Below are 17,982 nucleotides of genomic sequence, written 5' to 3'. Positions count from 1 at the left end.
GATCGTACCTATAGGTACATACGAGACCTATACACACTCAAGGCTCCCATGGGTTATCATTGGTGACTTTAATGAAATTTTACTGTCTTCTGAAAAGGAGGGAGGGGTACCACAACACCACTCCCGACTAGTTGCATTCCAAGATGCTCTTTCCGACTGCTCCTTGGAGGACATGGGGTATGTTGGAGATAAGTTCACTTGGTTTAGGGGTGGACTGAAGAAACGCTTGGACAGGGTTGTTACAAACGCTGAATGGATGGGTATGCACCCATATGCAGGTTTGTGTAACTTGGAGATGGGGAAATCTGACCATAGACCCATCTTGCTAGACATTGAATACCTCTTTGGAGTCGTGGAGAACAGGCCCAAGTTCAAGCGCCAGTTTGAGGCCAGATGGCTAGAAGAGGAAACTGTCGAAGAAGTTGTAAGGACAGCTTGGCAAAAGGCTGTGCAGCAAGGCTTGCACCCATCTGTGAAAGGAAAAATTGATTCAGTCTATTGTGAGTTGCATGATTGGGATAGAAAGACTCTGAAAGGGCCTAGAGCCCGACTTAACAAAGCTCAGAAGGAGTTGGAGGCACTCATGCAGGCACCATATACGGAGGAGGGTAGGGCGAAGCAGAAAGAACTCTCGGTCCTCGTTGAAAATCTACTGGACCAGGAAGAAATCTTCTGGGCCCAGCGTGGTAGGGTTCGATGGCTTCGGAAAGGCGATCGTAATACAAATTATTTTAACCAATTTGCTTCAGCAAGGAGGAGAAGGAATATGATAAAAAAAACTCCGTAATAATAATAATGGGTGGACCGAGGGGAATGATAACCTCAGTCCACTGATTCGTGATTATTTTGATGGTCTCTTTCATTCTGATGATGTGGATTGTGATCAACAATTGATGCAAACTGTTAAAACACGTGTAACGCCTGAGATGAACAGCATGTTAACAGCTCCATACACCCGAGAAGAGGTCAAAAAAGCACTATTTCAAATTGGAGACATGAAGGCACCGGGGCCGGACGGTTTACATGCAGTCTTTTATAAGAGGTTGTGGCACATTTTGGGGGAGGAGCTCACTGATGAGGTTCTCGAAGCAGTACAGATGAGGAAAGTACCAGCAGGGTGGAATCACACAAATATTGTGTTAATACCAAAGGTAGATAGCCCAGAGGTAATAACACAGTTCAGGCCAATCAGTTTATGCAATGTGGTATATAAAATCATCTCTAAAATGCATGCGAACAGGTTAGAGAAAGTTCTTCCAGAGATCATATCCCCCACACAGAGTGCGTTTGTGCCTGGTAGACTCATAACAGATAATGTGCTTATTGCGTATGAATGCTTTCATGCAATAAAGAAAAAAACTCATGGCTCTAATGGGTATTGTGCAGTCAAGTTAGACATGATGAAAACATATGATCGTGTGGAGTTTCTTGGAGCAAATGATGTTAAAACTCGGCTTTGATCCGAGTTGGATTGAGATGATAATGGAGTGTGTTTCCTCAGTAAGCTATAAGATAAGGTTTAATGGTGCAGAAACGGATGAGATAATACCTACTAGAGGATTAAGGCAAGGTGACCCCTTGTCCCCTTTTTTATTTCTGCTTTGTTCTGAAGGATTATCGAGCATGTTGGCCCATGAGGAAGAGGTGGGTGGCTTGGGGGGTATCAAAGTCTGTCGTAATGCACCATCCATCTCCCACTTGCTTTTCGCTGATGATTCTCTCATTTTTATGAAGGCCAATACACAGGATGCAAATGCTTTGAGGAGGGTTTTAGATGTATATTGTGCAAGCTCTGGACAGCTTGTCAGTACGGCAAAATCAAGTGTTTTTTCCAGCCCCAATACAAATGTTGACGTCAGGGAAGATGTATGCAAGACCCTTGACATTTTAACAGAAGCACTATTTGACAAATACCTTAGTCTTCCTACAATTGTAGGTGTGGACAGAAGTGATTGTTTTCAGCACTTGATTGACCAAATTTGTCAGAGAATTAAAGGGTGGAAGGAGAAAATACTTTCTGCACAAGGGAAGGAAATTTTGTTGAAAGCAGTGGCCCAATCAATTCCCTCGTATGCTATGTCAGTTTTTAAATTGCCAAAAGGAATTTGTAAGGCAATAACAGATGAAATGGCAGGGTTTTGGTGGGGAGATAGTGAGGAGAAGAAACGGATGCATTGGTTTGTATGGTGGAAATTGTGCATGCCAAAGAGGAAAGGAGGACTGGGGTTTAAAGACCTTCACAGTTTTAATCTTGCTTTATTAGCAAAACAGTGTTGGCGCCTGATCCAGAATCCAGAATCTTTGTGTGCTCGAGTTCTCAGTGCTAAATACTATCCAGATGGAAACATATTGAATGCAGGGCCGAAGAAGGGATCCTCCTTTACGTGGCAGAGTATCATTGCTGGGATTCAAACGTTCAAACGAGGATGTATTTGGAGAGTGGGTACGGGATCACATATAAACATTTGGCAAGATCCTTGGATTCCAACAAGTGAGTCCCGGAAAATCATAACACCGCGGGGATCCACTATGTTGACAACAGTGGAAGAGTTAATTGATCCACATACAGGTCAGTGGGATGAGGTGTTGGTTCGCGATGTCTTTTGGCCGGTCGATGTATACAGAATCCTACAAATCCCACCGAGAGTGCATATCATGGATGACTTTGTTTCATGGCATTATAACCGGAATGGAAACTTCACAGTTAGATCGGCTTATCACACATAATTTAAACATCAATTTGGGCGTCAGATGGATCTGTCTTATCCACAAGGGAGCCGGGAACAGGATATATGGAAGCATGTTTGGGCTCTTCGAGTACCTGGGAAGATCAACCACTTTGTGTGGAAAGTTATCCGAGGAGTGCTACCATGTTTTGGAACCCTTGCAGGGCGTCATATACCAGTATCCGGGCAGTGTCTGGTCTGCCGGATTGGTTATGAAGACACGCAACATTGTTTATTCCAATGTCCTCGAGCCTTGGAGATCTGGGATAAACTCGGCTTAAAAATGGAGATTCAAAACGCAGCTCTACAGGACAGATCGGGTTCATTCACGATGAGCACTCTAATGTATAAAGATGAAAGCACAGAGGGTGTACCGATGGCAGAGCTAATGGCAGTGGCTAGCTGGTACATATGGTGGCAGAGGAGACAGAAAGTAAAGGAGATACACATCCCACCACCGGATCGGACAGCTGTTTCAATCCGAGTCCTGGCCACGAACTTTTACCGTTCACTCGCAATGAATCAGCCCATAAGAAAGCGTGATCACATGTGGCAGAAACCGGGAAGGGGAGTAGTGAAGATAAACGTGGATGCGTCCTTTTGTTATGAGAATATGAATGGAGGAACGGGGGCTATTGCGCGGGATGAGCGCGGTGAGTTCATTGCTGCAGCTAGTTGGTTTATACCGCATGTGACAACAGCAGAATCTGCGGAGATAATGGCCATCCGTAATGGCTTCTATCTTGCCGCTAAGATCGGTTGCAATACTTTCCAGATAGAATCTGATTGCTATAATGTGGTCCAAGCATTTAGTATGGAAGAATACTCGGGACAAGATTCAGCTACTGTACTTGAAGGAAAAGAGTTGAGATTAGATGTTGCTCATTATGAAATCATTGCTTGCCTACGGGAAGCACATGAAGTAGCTGATTGTATAACTAAATACTTCCTCTCTAGTAGACTCTCGGAGTTTTGGGATAGCTCAATCCCAGACTTTATTTCTCAACTTGTTGTAAACGACCTTACTATCATTTGAGAAATAAAGTTATTTACGTCAAAAAAAAACTCACCTCCTGATCGCGATCGCCGTCGACCCATTCTCGCCACCGCCGCCGCCACTCGGTCGGCCACCCCCAACGCCGCCGGCTGAGACCCATCACGATCCCATCCACCGCCACCGAAGCTTGGAAGTCGACGCAGATTCTGGTCATTTCCCCACCCATCTACTGGCCGAAATCGTCGGCACCGCACCACCATCAGCCGGCGATGTCGATTAGCGGTCGGGAGACCTCCAATTGCCTAGCACGGCCACCGCTGAGCCGCGGCTCCGTTTGGAGCCCTCGACACTCATGCGACACGAAGCCGCCAGAGTTGGCAGCACCCTCGGCCCCTGGTCCCTCTTTATGCCATTCCTAGGTGGCCTGACGACTATCTCGGCCCCGGCGAGATACGCTGACAAGAATTTGAAGGCAGAAAAAACTCTTGGAGGCATAAAACCTTCTCTCCCCACACCTAAAATCATTTAAAGACACCAATTTTTTGACTGTTGTTCGAGATGCTCTATGTACTAGTTTCGGCCTCCGAGGCAGAGATATTATGAAGTGATGGAAATGAAAGAAAGAGAGTGAAAACTTTGAGGGATAGCTTGAATTTTGAAAGTGTTAGCCTTAGTTCTAATGCTTGTGCCCCTCCCTCTAAAGTTGAGACACTTATTTTGGGACGGTGTGATACAATACAAGCTCAAGCTGTAACCTCACAAGCGCAAAAGGTATCCAAGATTTACACGAAATTCCTCCATCAACCACCTAACAACATTACCGAAAAAGGCTTCCACCCCGCTTTATATATAAATCAAAGATCCACATCACCCGATACAAACACACGCCACCACCACACACACCCAAGGCAAGGAACAAAGGCGCTGAGCGCAGCAACACCACCCCTAGCGCTACTACCACGAAGAGATGAAGCCGCATACGACGAACCGTGAACTCCAAGGCAGCGCCTTCAGGAAGGAAACGACACCGGAACGCCGCCACCGCCCGATCCAAGGATCAGAGTTTCCCCCGGAGCAGCACGACGGGTCGTGAGCGCCGCGACGACGCCTTTAAGAAGGGAACGAGCTTCGCCGCCGCCGGTCCATCCGAAGACAGAACAGGTTTTCACCCCGGCCAACACTCACCGCCACCGAACGCCACACCCCGGCTACCATGCCGCCCACACGGCCATGGCCACCAGGCAGCACCAAAGCCACGATCTCTGCCCAAGAGCACCGCGCTACCACCTCCAGGGCCGCCGCCCCGGCATCCAAGACCTTGACACCACCTCACCCGAGACCCGCCGCTACCCCGACCAGAGAGACGGGCGGAAAGGTCCCACCTTTCGCACCCCTGGGCGACCCCCAGCGTCGAGACCCAATAGGCCGGCCAGCACAGGCATCCATCAACCCGTCCTGCAACCCCGAGCGCGAGACGAGCTCGGTCCTGTAGCACCGAGAGGGGGACGAGGTCAGTCCTGCTGCATCATGCACGAGACGAGCTCGGTCCTGCTGCACTGTGCGCGAGACGAGCTCGGTCCTACTGCACCGGGGGCGAGACGCGCGATGGGCCGCAGCTGGGAGAGGGCCAGCCCGTGATGGAAGAAGCGCCCGGGCGCCGAGGAGATGGGGTGAAGGCCGAGACGGGCCAATTGCAGACGAGCCGACGCCGGAGAAGTCGGTCGCCGCCGCAGGCAGATCCGCCGAGCCACCGGGAAGCCGCCATGACACCGGGAGGCCGCCATCATGCGCCGGGCCTCCCCACGCCGCCGCCCCCGGCCGGAGCAACGGCCACACCAGACCGCTGCCCTACCCGCGTCGCCCGGCGAGCTCCAAACGCCGGAGCCGCCGGGCACGCACCACCGAAGCCAAGCGCCGCCGGCCGACCCCCACTGCCAGATCCGGCCGGATCCAGCAGGAGACCGTCCGCGCGCCACCTCCCGAGAAGGGAGCGCAGCAGCCACCCGCCGCGCGCGGATCCAGGACGTCGGCGCGCCACCAGCAGCCAGCCACCCCGCCGCCGTGCCGCTGCGCCCCGCGGCCGCCCAGCGCCACCGCTCGAAGACGCCACCCGCGCCAGCGCACCACGAGCAGAGGGGGAGAAGGGCCCCGCCGCCGCCGCGCCCACCGGGCTTTGCCCGACCGAACTCGCCGACGGCGGCGGGGAGGAGGGGAGGAAGGTGGGGTCGAAGGGAAGAGGCGGCTAGGGTTTCCCCCCCGGCGTGCGCGGGCGCGTCGCGGGACATTTGATGCGAACCGGCTCTTTGTGGAGCTCGCCTCGTCTCCTCCACCATAGTCACACTCATCGCCGCCGACACCAAATGTGGTCGCTAGGGATCAAACTCCCGAGTCCGGGCCACCAAAGCACCTCCATGGCTTGGCAACCTCGAACACGAAGACTCCTCTTTCCTACGGCGCAACGCTGCGATGGCGCTCCAAGCTTGATTAAGTACTCTGGTACTCACACGATTAGAACATTCAGCCCCCACCCCTAGTCCTATTGACATCCTCCCTAGTCCCTACTATTTCCACTCAAAAACAAGCACATCAATTCTAATATTTCTACTTTTACTCTATTGGCATTCTCATTGTTAAAACACAACTTCGTGAATCTACTAAAATCAAGAGCTAACATAGGTTCATGGTCTTTTTTTTTTATAACACAGTATAGGCGTCTCGTACTCGACGAGAACGTTCCTTCAACTGAAAGCGCATCAACGAAAATTTTGTAATAAATTCAAAATAAATGTGAGCACCAGGACTTAAACTCTGATGGGTTGAAAATATCACTGTCCTCTTAACCATCTAAAGCCAGTGAAGATTGATTTTGTCCTCGTAAAATGTCAACTTTTTCTTCTTGGAGAAAAAACCCCAACGTAGTACTAGTAAGCAAGTGTGCAACCAAATCTGGGCCGGATACGACCCTGACCCCGAACCACAGTCCGTTTCAATTTTTCGACATAAAAAAAGCCCTCCCGTGTGTCCACGGACCTGATTTACGTGGAACAGGCTTTTGATATTTCTCTGCGGAGCCTTTCCCCCGACGCAAGAATAAACGGGAGCGAAAAGCCCAGACCCTTCTTCCCCTCTCCTCCTTTGCGGCGGCGCGACGGTCGGGGAACTCCATCCAACACATGGCCGCCGCCGTCGCCGTCCGCTCGAAGCGCAGGCTCCTACCCCACCTCTACCGTCTCCTCCACTCAACCGCCGCCCCCTCGCCCAACCGCTTCCTCCGCCACGCGTCGCCGGTGCCCCGCGCCGCCGACCACTCCCCTTTCCTCCGCCTCCCCGCCGCGCGCGTCTCCACGCTCCCCACCGGCCTCCGCGTCGTCACCCAGTCCTACCCGGCCGCCACCCGCATGGCCTCCGTCGGCGTCTGGGTCGACGCCGGCAGCCGCTTCGAGCTGCCCGGCACCAACGGCACGGCGCACTTCCTCGAGCACATGGCCTTCAAGGGCACCGAGCGCCGCCCCACTGCGAACGCGCTCGAGGTGGAGATCGAGGACATGGGCGCGCGCCTCAACGCCTACACCTCCCGCGAGCAGACCACCTTCTTTGCCGACGTGCAGGGCCGTGACGTGCCAGCCGCGCTCGATGTTCTCAGCGACATCCTTCAGCACCCGCGCTTTCCGCAGCAGGGCATCCAGCGCGAGCGCGGCGTCATCCTGCGCGAGATGGAGGAGGTGAGCTGTCGCCCCTTTTGCTGAGTTACCCCTCCTTTTCCCTATACAGCTAGAATTAGATTCCTAAATTTACTAGTCCATGGGTGTAAGCTTTCCTGATACTTACTCTTACTTGATGTTCTCTGGCATTGGTAATTTGGTCATCTGACCATTGGCCAGAGAGTAGTGATTGTTATGTATGGTTGATGCCTACATGATGTTTGGTGCATCGCTGCATATGTTTATGGGTGGACAGGTGCAAGGAATGATGGAGGAGGTGATATTTGATCACCTGCATACCGCAGCATTCCGAGACCATCCGCTGGGGGACACGATATTAGGTCCTACGGAGAACATTAAATCTATCTCGAAGAAAGATTTGCAGCAGTACATTTCAACGCATTATACCTGTCCTAGAATGGTATGGTTATGTACCTATTTGGAATAATTTAGCCATTTCTTATGTGTAACTTGAGTGATAAAACTTTCTATTTTGTCGGTTGGCTTAGGTTGTATCTGCTTCTGGAGCTGTCGATCACGATGAGGTTGTTGATCAAGTCAGAAAATTGTTTACAGGATTCTCTACTGATCCAACTACTGCAGATCAGCTTGTTGAGGCAAATCCGGCTATTTTTACTGGCTCAGAGGTCTGCTTTTAGTTTTATCAAAATGTTATTGTAGTAAATTATTAGACTATGTGAATTGATTATCTTTTGAACTTTTTAATGTATCATTAGGTTCGTGTGGAGAATGCCGAGATGCCTCTAGCGCATATTGCAATTGCTTTCAAGGGTTCATCCTGGACTGACCCTAGCTCTATTCCTCTTATGGTGACCCAAAGCATATTGGGATCTTGGAATAGGAGCATCGGCGTAGGGAACTGCTCAGGGTGAGAAGGATTTTCACTGATTGATTGACCAATAATTTGCCCTCCTAGTTTCTTCTTACTGAATTTCTTGCTAAAGCTGTTGTTATATATTGAAACTGCAAGGTCTGCTTTAGCTCGTGGCATCAGCAATGGTGAGCTAGCTGAGAACTTGATGGCATTCAACACTAACTATCGTGATACAGGATTATTTGGCATCTATACTGGTGCTCCGGTAAAGTTTATTTCTCAATCTTGTATTTTCAGTTGCTTGTTGCTTGAATGTTGAATCAACTTAGATAAAGTCTGATATGATGTAATTTTTCCCAGTATCTCTTTGTCAACTATTATGAGTAATAGTTATCTTTATTGTTAAGTTTACTGCTATATTATCCATTATTATAGTGCTGAACTTAGTGATTAGTTTAAATCTGAAGTTTCGAGGTAATATTTGGGGCAATATATTTGTATAACTAAGCATTTTATTTATGTATTACTCTCCACTTAGGGAATGTGTAAGAAGTGATCAGTGAGAAACATTGTTACCACTTAGGATTATAATTAGTGAACTTCCAGTTCTTTCTTGTTAGTCAAACTGTTCTTTACCCTTGTAGCATCTGCGTTGGCTACGAGTTTGAAATATTGTAGCAATCACTTCATCACTTGTGTGTGTGCCAGACAAAGTTTCTTCCAAGTTTAATGTGATAATGCAATTCCCCAGCGATGGAGATGAGTTACCAGTTACGCTATGTATCAGACCAAATGGTTTATCTGTAAAACATCATCTTAAATTTTTTGTAATATGATTGCAGCCTGACGCACTACATGACCTGTCACGGTTAATAATGGAAGAATTTAGAAGACTTGCATTCAGAGTGTCAGAGACAGAGGTTGCTCGTGCTCGTAATCAGGTAGCTATGGTCTCCAAGAGTATTCACTAGATTTACACGTTTTTCTTTTATTGTCTGGTTTTCCATGTGGATATTTATAGAAGACAAAATCACACAGTTGCTCCTACATTATTAACAATATTAGAGAAAATCCTTGAATTTGGTAGATTTGAACTTGCACTTGAAGTGTTCCAATTTGTTTAATAGGACCATGCTTCTTTGTGGGCTGCAGGTGATTGTAGAGATGTCTCGGTTATATTTTTGTCTGTCTTTCAGTTATCTTTTTATCCATTCAACTATGCTACTACTATTGCTGCTAAGTCCATGGTGCCCTACTTAACAACAACAGTGACAAGGTGGCTGCATGTAATATTGTTAAAAATGTGACCGATGATTAATCTTTTATAGCTTCAACAATAGGTGAACTAGTAACAAGTTCATCAACAGCAAAACCTCTCCCGTTTTCGTGAAATGACACTAGCAGCTTGTGATGATGGATCTATTTACATGATATTGTGTTACACTGTATGATGAGTAGAGTAATTAATTATGATGCATGTCATGCAAACTTGTACTCCCCCGTTCCTAAGTATTTGTCTTTTTAGAGATTTCAAATGGACTACCACATGCGGATGTATATAGACATATTTTAGAGTGCAGATTTACTCATTTTGCTTCGTATGTAGTCACTTGTTGAAATCTCTAGAAAGACAAATATTTTGAAACGGAGGGAGTAGGTGTTACAACATTCTCAAAAAAAGATTTTTGGATACATCAATCCTATAGTTGTCACTTGCAAGAAAGCCTCAATATTTCTTGGCTTCACTTGCAAGCAACTTGTTTTGTATGCATCAAATAAACCTGTTTTCATCACAAAAAGAAGCAGGTAACAAGAACTAACATTTTTATCCTTTTCAGTTGAAGTCCTCTCTTTTGCTTCACTTTGATGGATCAACTGCAGTTTCTGAAAATAATGGTCGCCAGGTATGTTTTATTTTATCATGGCGTTGTCAGTAGCGACCGCTACTGCTGTCCTGATTAACAACTTTCCCTCAACCATCTCACGCAGATGCTTACTTATGGACGAGTAATGCCATTCTTGGAGCTTTTTGCTCGGATTGATGCTGTTGACTGCGATACAGTAATGAAAACAGCCAAGGAGTTTATAATTGACAAGGTAGATCTTCTAATTCTCAGTTTGTGATTGATGTGCTTAACTTATACTCCCTCCGTCCCAAAATTCTTGTCTGTCTAGATACGGAAGTATCTAACACTAAAATGTGACTAGATACATTCGTATCTAGACAAATCTAAGACAAAGAATTTTGGGACGGAGGTAATACTCCCTCCGTCCCAAAATTCTTGTCTTATATTTGTCTAAATACGGATGTACCAAGTCACGTTTTAGTATTAGATACATCCGTATCTAGACAAATCTAAGACAAGAATTTTGGGACGGAGGGAGTAGTATAATATATGCTATGGAAAATTAGCCACGGATGCAAGAAAGATTGGTTGTTCATCAATTCATCAAAAGGTAAAATTGGCAAAAGCTTGCTGCGCAAACGGGACTACCATAAAATCCACCGCAATACCAAATGTAGCCTAAAACTCCGTATCACAGTAATACTGTTCAATATGATTGAGTAGTTGAGCCATTCTGAAGTTTTATGCAGTCGAGTGACTTGTTTGACGTTTTGCAGGATGTTGCCCTTGCTGCAGTTGGGCCGATCTCTAATTTGCCAGAGCTCAGTTGGTTTCGCTCACAGACTGTTTCTGACGACAAATTTACTTCAAGAGTATTTTCGCTGTTCGCACAGAATAACTGAAGCTGCTGCTCTGGGATATTGTTGTTGTAACTCATAGTTCGACCGAAGAATTGATAGCTAGCCTCAAGCGGTCTCATTATTGGTCTCATTATTTCCTATAGATAGGAGTACGTTCTTTTGTCCTGTACGCCATTTTATTTTTGATAATCTCCTTCTCTCTGGTGGTAGTAACAAGTTTAATGCCTCCATGCTATTTGGAAGTTGAATCATCTTCACGCCTCGCTGATGCAGTTATGCAGAGTACCTCGAAATAATATCTTGGCAACATAAAGTACAGTAGTAGAGAAGACTGTCGGAAGAGAATATTACCTCTTTTTTTCATCTTATACGGCCTTGCAGAGTAGCATCCTAAAAACGTGCAACCGAATTCCTCTGACCCTCTGGTAATCAGTAAAAACAAGGTCAAAATTGCAAGACTGCAAGAGCACTGCATTCTTTTCGCTGTATGCTTATTGTGTACAAATGTTTCGCTAGTGAGAGATTCTCATAGAGCATATACCCTGTTGCAAAACCAGAGGAAAAACAGGATTACTCTGTATTGCGGGGCGCGGTTATGGTTTCCTAGTGGCCAGATTTCCGTAAGGGCAAGTACATTGGTTGATAAGACCGTTTTATTTTAAGCTTGCATGTAGTTTAGAGATGACAATAAAAGTATATGTATAATGGGTTATTTCTTAGTCTTATTTTTAACAACTAGTTATTCCTAAAAATATGTGAGACATATTGTGATAAGAGATCACCTCTTAAATAAGAGAAGACACCTCCACCTCAACGTTTATCCTACGCTGCACTCCTAAGATAACACCATTGTACATGCCCTCATGTTGTTCTAGCAATGTGCCTCTCAAAGCTCTATAACCGGCCCCTCAAACAGAGTGCGGAGTTGCAGAGGCCGGGCTCTGTTTTGCAAAATAAAAATAAACTATATTTAAAAGTTTCCAAAAGTGTCAATAATTTTAATACAAATACATATGCATGTCGCAAACTTTCATCAAGTAATTCGATTATTTGCATGCTACACAAAAAAGATAAATATCTGGCCCAAAAACAAGAAAGAAAAAGCCCATTTTAATCTGTATATTTATCTTTTCCGTATACCTTACATATGAACATATATGTTCATGAAATTTTATAGGTGTATACTACAAATATAAACCTATGTATATACTTTCTTTTCAGTTTTTTTTTTCAGTATGTGGAAATAGTATTCCGCTGAAAAAAATAGAGCTCTATGGAGCTCGGACTCTGTATGCACTTTTCGTTCAAACCCTCACTATATGTCTGCAAGCAGCACAGTCGTGTAAATGCCATTCAACTGGACCCCTCAAATCTGCCCTACACGTTCCAGTTGTTTGGCACCCTTCATACCCAGTCCATATGTGGGGGGTTTGGATGTGTCCGCCATGTCGGATTGAAGGCAGGGGCTCATCCCCGACCTGCTCTATTCCTCTATCTCTCTTCTGTCTATTCACACAACCGTCACCCTAGCTCCGCCGTCATTCCCAAACCATAGCGTCACCGCCGGAAGCCCCAACCCACAACGTCGCCAACCGTGCCGCCAGCGGACAAGGTCGTCGCCGCCATCTGCCGCCGCCCCGGTACGTCCAATTCCCATGAACACAACTCACGCTCTACGTGTTCGAGGAAATGTCCGAGCAATTCTTTTAATCTTTAGTTCATTTTTAGGCAAACGATGGATCGCCGTCATATGATGAGTATGGAAACAAGGACCATGACGAATTCATATACAAAGAGTTCGCCGATTTCTCGGATTCGGACAATGAAAATGCTGAAATGATGATCATCGAGGAAGAATTGGAGAAGCAAGAGGAGCATGTGCTGAACTTCAAGGGTTCGATAAAGGGCAAGAGAGCTATTTCCTGGGATAGGATCGCTAGAGCAAAGCTTCTCTACAAGGACTACTTCAAACCAGACCCAACATATGATGAAGGTTTTTTTCAACGTCACTTCCGGATGAGCTGAAATTTGTAGTTCCACGTAGTGAATGTCGTGGGGGAGGTTGATGACTACTTCAAGCTAAGGAAGGGTTGTTGCAGACATCTTTCTTTCTCTCCTTTGTAGAAATGCACAACTTCTTTCAGGATGCTTGCTTATGGTAAGATCGCAGATGCCATCATTGCTGAAATCCGGATGGGAAAGACCACTTGCCTGAAGACCACAATGCAATTTGTATGAGTGGAGTACGTGAGAGGACACATGAAGGTTGATGGAAATTAGACCGGCAAGAGGTTTTCGAGGTAGGCTCGGTTCAGTTGTTTGCATGCTTGGCAATGGAAGAACTAGCCGAAAGGTTTGCACGAGAAATACCATGGTCATACCAAAGAGGCCACCTTCATACTTGAAGCAGTGACATCGAAAGACTTGTAGATCTGGCATGCCTGGTTCTAACAATGACATCAATGTGTTCTAGCAATCTCCTTTGTTCAAGAGACTTTGTGGCGGGGATGATCCAGCGTACAACTACACCATCAACATGCACAACTACAAAATGGGGTACTATCTTGCCTATGGTAATGGGCGGCGTTTGTGAAGATTTATCTAATCCCCAAGGTAGGAAACAATGTCTCTTTGCACAAATGCAAGAAGATACTAGGAAGGAAGTGGTGAGGGCATTCAAAGTGTTGCAAGCTCATTGAGATACTTTTCGTGGAGCTTCAGTGATGTGGAAACCGGAGACACTATGACAGGTTATGACATGTTGTGTAATCTTGCAAACATGATTACGGAGGATGAGGGCGACAAGATGCGGAGCATGTTGTCAACTTTGTAGAGATGCATCGACAACTTCAAGATCAACAGGTGCACATGCAACTTCTCGATAATCTTGTGGAGCATATGTGGACCCACACATAAAATCAATGAACTATATATTTTATGTGTCAATTATGCACTCTGAACAAGTTTGAACTATGTATTTTTATGTACAAATAATTTTTATTTCAGCGCTCTATTCATTGTTGTGTGTAAAGATCGAAGTGCATGTTTTTGCATGGATTACAAAGAAGACATTGGAGGGGCGAAGCGATGCTATTTGTGGACATGCCTAGACGGTCCACAGACGTATAAGGGCATGTATTTGTCAAGTCCGGTTATAGATACTCTTACACAGTAATTTCACAATAGCTATCCAAAGTACTGTTTATATCAATAATCTTAGACTTACGTAGACCCTATTTGTTTCAGTTTCAACCGGCTCCGAATCATTTTTTTTTCGCGGGAAAAACTTCCAATCTATTCATCTTCAATCATGGTAGTACAACAAACACTGAAAATAATAAAAATTACATCAAGACCCGTAGACCACCTAGATCATTTATGGATTCACTTCATTGGCAGAATCAACTTTGCAAGTACACCTGGACGCTCTTCAGGCAATTGCATTAAAATGGTCCGAATCCAGATCCAGCTTCACTAGTAAAGCTGATTCCAAATAGAACTTTTGATTTTTTTTCACTATAAGAATCTATTGCCTAACACTGAAACAAACAGGGCCATAGCCCCCCTCCAAACTGCACCAGGGTGCCCCCTCTCTATCTCCAATCCTATTCTTTCACATTAGTTAGTCGTGTGTTAACTCCATAGTTAACTTCCTGTATGTCTAGCATTACTCTATTCATATAGGGGTTAAAGTCTTTGTGTAGCATCATCGTTGTGTCTAGTGCTAATGTTCCTCAGCCGGCCGTCATCGCCAGACATGCAACAATTATCATTGTCATGGTTCAGGGCTCCTTCACTTCAAAGGAGAAGTAGAGAAAAGACGCATAGATAGGAAATTTCTGTACGGTGATATTATTCATGCATCTGGGTCAAAGGAATGAACCAAAGAAAAAATATAGGAAATTTTAAAAGCGTAGGAATTCTAATATTCACTTGGACCTCTATTTCAAATTCCTATGTACGGAAAACAAGAGTAAGATCCTTAGTGGCATAACAACATTCTAACTAAACATTTTATGTGGTTTGACTTTGGTTTGACATGTTTATTAGAATTTGTGCGTTTTTCCAATTCATGTGAACCAAAACAATAAAGTTGGTAGAATTCTTGTGTTTAGCAATCCTCTCTTTTGCACATGCATTCTTATTCTATTCCGGTGTTTTTAGAATCATATGAACCAAAGAAACCCCAGTCATGTGATACCGGCCAACGATCTAGGCTATTGATCCCTGTTTGGAACAATGGGTTTCCGCAGGAATTTTGTATAAATAAGCCTATGCGATTTTTTTCCTACGGTGCATTTTGGACCGTAGGATTTTGGATCAGAGAACTCCTTTATTTCCTTCACATTTTGAAGGATTCTAAACATTTGCTCACATCTCATGTTTTCACTTCCTTTCAGAAGTGGAGTACAATACAAATCTCCTCTTTCTACCCTCTTCAAATTTCAAAATATACCTTTTGCAAAAATCCTGTGAAGGTAAACGGACGTGAACACGAATACGGGAAGGTTGGTAATAGCGGCCGTATTCCAGTCGGATACAGGAAACATTAACCGCCGACACTATATAATGGGCACCTGGGTGAGGCGATTGGATTGGAAGAAGAGGATTGAGGAACTCCAACAGATCCGGCGACGAGAATAAAACTAGGACGAGATGGCAGCTTCGCTTAGGTTTGCCGCGAGAAAGATCTGTGGTCCCGCCCTTGGGCGACCACCGCAGCCGTATTTTAAGGAGGGACAGAGTCTGCTCTTGCCAAGGATTAACCATGGCGGGAGCTTCCCTCGCCGCTTCAGCTCCTCTAAATCAAGTCCTTTAAACAAGGTATATAAATATCCATGCAATCAGATCTAGTTTTTTTAACATCAGTACAAACACTAGGGTTAGGGTTTAGGATTTAGGGTTTAGCCCTACAGACACTACCGCTCATATATATGTGCATATACTCAACCCTATAAACGCACGCATGCACACCTTACCCTATGAGCACATCCGAGAGATTAAGCTGGCATATCATTTTAAAATTTTACCACTGTCCACCTATCTAGTTCTGCACTTGTCTAATTTGCAGAATGTATAGTATTTTCTTTCTATTATTATACTTATTATCGCGTTGAAATCAACAATACGACTTCTACTCCCGCAGATGAAGCAACTTTTTTTTTTCTTGTTAGAATTCTTACCATATCGTGGCAAAAGAAATTGCAAATTGCTAGCGGAACAGCATAATCAGTTTTGGGCCGTGCTGTTGCACATTTTTAATCTCATTTTCCCCCGCTTAAACCAGATCAAACGATCAATCATGTATGCAAGTTAGCACTTACTAACTGTCTTTGATCTATTATATTCCAAATTCTTTGTCTCACGGTTTGTAACGCTAACTATGTCTGTAATTTTCTTTTGCGGGGCCATAGCAGCATGGACCTCAATCAACTACAAACACTGCAGGGTCATCGAAGCACACACCATGGTAATTATCTTATCTTACACTACTGAGATTTTAGATGATTGTAAACAACTTATTTAAATCCGTTTCTAATTCATGTATGTTTTGATCTCAGGTTTGTATTAAGTCACCCCAATTATGTACGTAATATATTTTTTGAGACAATCGGGACGGCTATAGGAGGCCTTGCAATACTCTATGTTGTGGCCCGTACAGAGGGGGGCCCGATTTTTAGAGAAAAATTATTGGGCCTGCCGCCTAAAGCAAGCAAGGAATATGATTAGCCTTCAGATGACGGCTATTGGAGCTCACAACCAAGAGGGTCTGAATTTTCACTGTGGACCTGGTGTTGTTATGGTGCTCTTTGGCCTGAACATGAGCAATTGAGCATCAGTCTGTTGTGACTATGTTTATGTGTCTGAATATTTACCGTGGATCATGATTTTGTTATGGTTCTCATTGGCAAGCACTTGATCATCAGTCTGTTGTGACTATGTGGCTGAACAAATTTACTATGAACGTATTGTTATTATGATGCTTAAGTACTTTGAGCTCCTGTCAATATCCTTTTGGATTATTCAATTTTTCAGAATTTCGGTATTGAGCATCAGTCTTTGATGACTCTTGATGAGATTGAATTTGGTATTGAGCATCAGTCTATGATGACTCTTGATGAGATGGTATCACGTGCACTGAATTTTCATGAACCGTGCCCAGCCATATCTGCTCAGCTGCATGACACTAGCTTAACTAAATTAATTTGTCAACCAAAGATTGCTAAGGGCATGTACAATGGTGCTAGTTGTTTGGATGCTAGTAATTAAATATGAGCTTTTAGAGAACTAGTTTTTGGAGGATTTTTTTAGAAAAATCAGTTGTAGTTATTCTGTTTTTGTTAAGCTGGGTCTATAGAATTCCCCGTTTGGATGGGAAAAATAAGAAAGAAGGGATACACCTTATCCACCATTGCACATGCCCTTAGCAATCCAAACAGCTATGTTGTACTCTAATTTTTATTTATTTTTCAATAAAAGGGGCCACATGACCCCATTCTCATTACGAAAATGGAGTGTTTTCTTACATGGACATCTGAAACCATTACATCATTGATATATAACTACACCAGGATGCCTTAAATCTAAGAAATTCTAACCAACTAAGCAAAGGAACTACATCAAGCCACACCAGCTATCAGGAGCAGCAACTACTCAACAAACTACAAATTATCAACAGTTTAAAGGGCATGACAAAAATAACAGAAATAGCTTCAAGGCCAGCAAGCATCCCAGCAGATGACTTCAAAAAAATCTCCTTACATGTTGCGCCAAACCATGCCCACCCCTGAAGACCTCAGGAGTCACCAACTTAATTCGTCTAGACACCTGATGAAGCATGTTTTGTACCCCATTTTTCTGCAGAGTTTTCCAAGAGTCCAATAGGAAACACATAGGAAAAATAATGTTAGTAGGATCTCTATGCATAAATTTTTTTAAACAAGGTTTGTTCCTTGTTTTCTAGATACACCACAAGAGAGCAGCAACACCAAATGAAACAATTGTTGGGGAACGTA

General features: G+C 44.7%; 1 protein-coding gene and 1 long non-coding RNA gene across 2 annotated transcripts; both read left to right on the top strand.

Moving 5' to 3' along the window:
• Positions 1–6,755: 6,755 nt before the first annotated feature.
• On the top strand, positions 6,756–11,217 carry LOC109783846 (probable mitochondrial-processing peptidase subunit beta, mitochondrial). The gene is made up of 9 exons (XM_020342434.4): positions 6,756–7,445; positions 7,681–7,845; positions 7,934–8,071; positions 8,162–8,313; positions 8,416–8,524; positions 9,102–9,200; positions 10,098–10,163; positions 10,249–10,356; positions 10,883–11,217. Exons 1-9 carry the CDS (start codon positions 6,897–6,899, stop codon positions 11,006–11,008), a joined length of 1,512 nt encoding a protein of 503 aa, XP_020198023.1. The 5' UTR covers positions 6,756–6,896; the 3' UTR covers positions 11,009–11,217.
• A 4,360-nt stretch (positions 11,218–15,577) lies between these two features.
• Positions 15,578–17,008, top strand: LOC109768112 (uncharacterized). Its single transcript, XR_005771304.1, has 3 exons — positions 15,578–15,790; positions 16,381–16,436; positions 16,528–17,008. It is a non-coding gene; the product is annotated as an uncharacterized lncRNA (long non-coding RNA).
• Positions 17,009–17,982: the final 974 nt, after the last annotated feature.

The sequence above is a fragment of the Aegilops tauschii genome, chromosome 3, assembly GCF_002575655.3.
Source record: "Aegilops tauschii subsp. strangulata cultivar AL8/78 chromosome 3, Aet v6.0, whole genome shotgun sequence".
In the NCBI taxonomy this organism is placed as follows: Eukaryota; Viridiplantae; Streptophyta; class Magnoliopsida; order Poales; family Poaceae; genus Aegilops; species Aegilops tauschii.
The sequence above is the reverse complement of the archived record's forward strand: the minus strand, read 5'-3'. Positions and strand labels throughout refer to the sequence as shown.

What these genes read in the sequence shown, in the direction of transcription:
- LOC109783846 (XM_020342434.4), top strand. Translation starts at nt 6,897, where the DNA reads ATGGCCGCCGCCGTCGCCGTCCGCTCGAAGCGCAGGCTCCTACCCCAC. An exon ending in TTGCTCGTGCTCGTAATCAG is followed by an intron (nt 9,201 to 10,097) that starts GTAGCTATGGTC and finishes TATCCTTTTCAG; the next exon opens with TTGAAGTCCTCTCTTTTGCT. An exon ending in AGGAGTTTATAATTGACAAG is followed by an intron (nt 10,357 to 10,882) that starts GTAGATCTTCTA and finishes GACGTTTTGCAG; the next exon opens with GATGTTGCCCTTGCTGCAGT.